The sequence below is a fragment of the Bidens hawaiensis genome, unplaced genomic scaffold (genome assembly GCF_021521415.1).
Source record: "Bidens hawaiensis isolate Kalapana, Puna unplaced genomic scaffold, B.hawaiensis_p1.1 tig00003241_1, whole genome shotgun sequence".
Classification (NCBI taxonomy): domain Eukaryota; kingdom Viridiplantae; phylum Streptophyta; class Magnoliopsida; order Asterales; family Asteraceae; genus Bidens; species Bidens hawaiensis.
The window spans coordinates 2,091,200-2,095,725 of record NW_027491177.1 but is presented as its reverse complement, the minus strand read 5'-3'; the positions used below and the strand labels follow the sequence as shown (position 1 = coordinate 2,095,725).

The 4,526-nt window shown below is 33.6% G+C and overlaps 1 protein-coding gene across 1 annotated transcript; it reads left to right on the top strand.

The window, feature by feature from the left end:
* Positions 1–2,055: 2,055 nt before the first annotated feature.
* Positions 2,056–4,300, top strand: LOC143622715 (transcription factor bHLH18-like). The gene is made up of 5 exons (XM_077093780.1): positions 2,056–2,371; positions 2,741–2,805; positions 2,921–3,406; positions 3,561–3,947; positions 4,051–4,300. The coding sequence occupies exons 2-5, from the start codon at positions 2,773–2,775 to the stop codon at positions 4,111–4,113; spliced, it is 969 nt and encodes a 322-aa protein (XP_076949895.1). The 5' UTR covers positions 2,056–2,371; positions 2,741–2,772; the 3' UTR covers positions 4,114–4,300.
* The last annotated feature ends 226 nt before the right edge of the window (positions 4,301–4,526 follow it).

Genomic DNA, 4,526 nt, shown 5'->3' with positions numbered 1-4,526 from the left:
AATAGTTTGAACTCATTTTACATGTTGAAAACATTTTTGAAATCGTTCTTGTGTTTGAAAATTATTTTACACATACTCTTGTAAATGCTCTTTAACGACAAGTCAATGTTCTCTATATAAAGTAGATATTCAACAATAAATTGTTTAAACTTAAACATTTTAACAAACATGCATACCAACCCAAAATACTTTAAAAATGGAATCATATTACTTACCTTATCCTCAACTAAGCACTTGACTGTTGAGTAGTCGACTCTCACTCTCACATTTTCCCGATGTCCTATAATCAAGACATCCTAACAAGGTCACAATGATAATTACTAATCAATGATTCTGCCCTAGAAGTTATGTCCACATTCATGTTTCGATCTGGATTTTAGTTCATCACAATGTCTTACACTACATAGCTTGCATAATCCATATGCTGCTAACACGAAGCTGACATAGTCTTGCCATCATACACGCTTGTACACAACCTAACTACTACTAGCACGACCAAACATTTAATACGCTATGGAGAACTAATGCTTTAGTTTTAATTTCTGAAAAATGACATGTAGATGCGGGTTAGGTTCTTATCATGGACAAGCCTAACTTATAGGTTCAAGTCCCGGATCGAAAATCAAACACCAACTAAACGAATAACTCTCATTATATTAATCAGAAAATCTCACTCTAAAAACTGATTACAACTCTATCAAACCCTAACTCGGTTTGACTCTTAATGAACCCTAACTCGGATACATCTCGTGTGTGTGTCTAGATGAATCCTAACTCGGTTGCACCTCACACCACCCTCTATAATTTCTAACCATGACATGTTTATATAGAATAACCTAACTTGCTAGCTAATCTATTACCTATTATAATCACAATACAATTAGGAAACATAACCACTATGACCAGCTTGTCAACATTGGTCCCTCAAGTTCACCGATTGTGACTTGGAGTCTGAAATTACTTCCAACATAGGTCACTTCATGAACACATCTAGTGTGTTCTTGGTTGTAATAAAAAAGATAATGGTCATATATATTCGACGGGCTGCGCCAGCCAAACCAATGGAACAAACGGGTCTGTCAAAGGGCAAATATCCTAACATGTGCATGTGGATTGACCGTCTCCTAACGCATCTTAATCTAGATATAGAGGGCCGATTTGAATTCAAGTCATGTAAATATGTGAGACTATTCCTCACACTGTAGATATTAGCTAGTTTGATCCTCATGTTTTGATGTAGCAAAATGGGAGAATATGGTCAATGTGTGTTTTAGTAACCTCTCCGCCAAACTATTATTTTCGTTTGATACAGTTTACTTCTCAAGGTGTACTTCTTGTTTACTGATGCTGCTATTCAGGTGTTTATTTGGTATATATGAACACGAGGGACAAAGTCATCTTTAGAGTTATTAAACCTAACTCGAGTAAAATTGTAGAAGACGCGAAAGCCTTTTTGTTACTATGCCGACTAGTGTTTTTATTTTTAATTTTTTGTAAGTTTTAAATGTGAGTTGTTGGTGGGAATGAATTACAAATTCTTTACTAGCAAAAGTTAATTTAGTTGTGAGTGATAGCAAAAAGTTATCTTTGAATGATATACATAGGTCTTTAAATTTTGATTAAAAGATAACTAAACTACTCAACATAGGTTTTAAAATAAGCTCCAAACTTTTGAAAACAAAATTGTCTTGATATTAATCATATATTTAAACAGTATTTATATCATGTGTTTGTTGCTTTAATTACCTAACACTTATAAAAACTTCTGACACTAATTAAAAGCTTTAGCCCTAACGAACTTTTGTAAAAAGAATGACACTTGATAAATGACAAAAATATAAAAATGTATAACTTCCTTTAATACTTAAAGAAAACAAAAAGGATTAAACACATAGCTTTTAAGTTTTAAATATTAAGAAGTAATGAATTTGATGAAAAGTAGCCTTTTTGTTAAAAGAAATGGAACACAGATTTTAATTATTAGTTAATTTTATGGGGATTTAATTTCCCAAAATGTTAGTAGGTAAAACTGTAAAAGTGTATATAAAAAAAGGAATTATACGGTTTACAAGAAGGATTTAGACAACAGTTGGGTGTATTGATTCATTAATAATTGCCCATGCTTGCACAGCATATGTTAGATAAACTTAAAAAAAATAAAAAAAAGGCAGGTTTTTGTAGGCGAAATGCCGAGAGAATCAATTCCAGACGGAATTGCTTTTTGGTCACGTGTCTCAGCTGAATACAACACACAGTATCCATCAATTTACTACAAACCCTTCTAGTATTTATTCTCTGTGGTTCATATGCCAAACCAGAAATATTCCACAAAAAAGGTTTTTAATTGAAAAGTAGTCTTTCTTTTCCAAAGGTAATTCCTATCTTTCCCGGTTTAGCTCTCATTCTCATCTTCCAGTACCCTGGTCGATCTTCATGACTATCACATCAAATCATGATTTTGAAGCTTGTACTCATAGTTATTTTTCGGTCGAGGCTTTTCGGTATTCAAAATTTAGAAAAATGACTTATCTTTCTACTCGTTTTGTTGTTTTGGGTAAAGGGGACAGTACCCTGGAAATTTTTTTTAAAACGACTCATTTTGATCATGTTTAAGAGTTTCGAAATGTCCCAAAGAGTTTCTAAATTCGTGTTGCTAAGTTTGATATCTTATGGAGTGAATAAAGGGTTTTTGTTCTTCTTGTGTGAGATATATCTAATGAGAATTAGTCTGTACTTGCAGCCTACATTGGAATTAACACTCACATACTAGCCATGGATATGCCTTCATCTTGGATACCAGAACTGGTAAGCAAAAGATACAGGCTGTACACATGTATTGTTAGGTTATACATGAATCATAATATTATATATACTTTATTGATCTAAATATAATTTTTTAATGTTGAATCCCTTTTTTTAGGAGATGCAAGATCAAGGGTTCATGAATCAATACCAGATGAACAAACCCTATCATCATCTCATGGAGGATTTCAGTGTTGATTCATTTTCATCAGATAGCTACACAGAAAACCCGTCTTTTATCGATCAATCGTTTCAAACCCATAAGCGCCTCGAAGAACCAGCCAATATCAAACAACCATTTAATTACAAAACAGCCAACAGTATCAACAAAAAGTTATATCCTCCAACTGAAAAATCCAAATCAAAACTAGTTTCTGATTCTCCCAACACTTTTACAATATCTTTTGGAGACATAAAGCCTAAAGATGAGATCCTATCATTTAGTGATTCATATGGTTTCGCAGAAGCGGGTACAAGAAAGGTTCCCACCCCTACTCGGAATCCGATTCAAGTTCAAGATCATGTGTTGGCTGAGAGGAAGAGAAGAGAAAAGTTGGCTCAGCGGTTTATTGCTTTGTCTTCACTCCTTCCTGACTTAAAGAAGGTAATTAATGTCTATTTATTAACGAAACCCTTTGTTTTTCAACGACACATGTTACTTTTACTCTGCTTTACATCATTATTAACAAAACCCTAGAAGAAGTATTTCACATGTAGTTTATTAATTAAAAATCTTTTTGACGATTCCTTGGTGATAGATGGATAAGGCAACTGTGTTAGAAGATGCAGCTAATTACATCCAAGAACTTCAAAATCGCGTTAAGGAACTTGAGGGAATATCGGCCTTGAAGCGAAAGAATATGCAAGAATCGGTTATCACAGGTAAACGATCAAGGCTTAGTAGCAGTGATGATGATGGTTCATCTTCTAATGAAGCAAACTATGAAGAGAGTAGCAGCCCTTGCAATCCGGAGATTGAAGTGAGGACATCCGGATGCAGTCTACTTGTCGAAATCTATAGCCGGAAGAACTGCATATCGATAGTGAAAGTGTTAAGCGAGATGCAGAAGCTTGGTCTATCTATTGTCAGTTGTAGCACCATCCCATTTGCTGATACCACTCTTCTTGTCACCGTTGTTGCTCAGGTATAACATACAAAAAACATGATAAATATTTTTAACTTCTTATGGGTAGTTCTTTAATAGTAAATATAAGATATTTATATTAATTTTATCTCGATTCGTGCAGAAGAATGACGATTTCAATATGTCATCAACGGATCTTGTGAAGAATCTGCAACTAGTTGTTTGAATTTCTAACTGGATTGCAATTTTAAGCTCAATATTTCATTGCATTCATAACCTAGCTACTATCCCCTAAGAGCTGAACGTGAGTAAACCAAGGACAAAGACTTGTGTCGAATGTGGGCTGATATACACATCCGTGTTAATTCATCAAACAACGTCTCAATCACATTTGTAGCATAAAATGTGGAAAAGCTGGCTTCAATGTACACTGTCTTTTTAAGTACTCTTGAAATATATTTGACTTAAATTCACGGGTATGAGTCTCACCAAACCCATATAGCCCATAAATAGGTTATAACATCTCATTAATTTAAAAACTAATCTCACCAAATATTTGATATGAAAATCCTATAAGATAGGGATATATTAAAAATTAGTATCCGATTTTTTAAAAAATATTACTTTTAATTAAGAATC

Coding starts and splice junctions, on each gene's coding strand:
- LOC143622715 (XM_077093780.1), top strand. CDS start 2,773: ATGGATATGCCTTCATCTTGGATACCAGAACTG. Junction 3,407..3,560: donor TCCTTCCTGACTTAAAGAAG/GTAATTAATGTC, acceptor CCTTGGTGATAG/ATGGATAAGGCAACTGTGTT. Junction 3,948..4,050: donor TTGTCACCGTTGTTGCTCAG/GTATAACATACA, acceptor CGATTCGTGCAG/AAGAATGACGATTTCAATAT.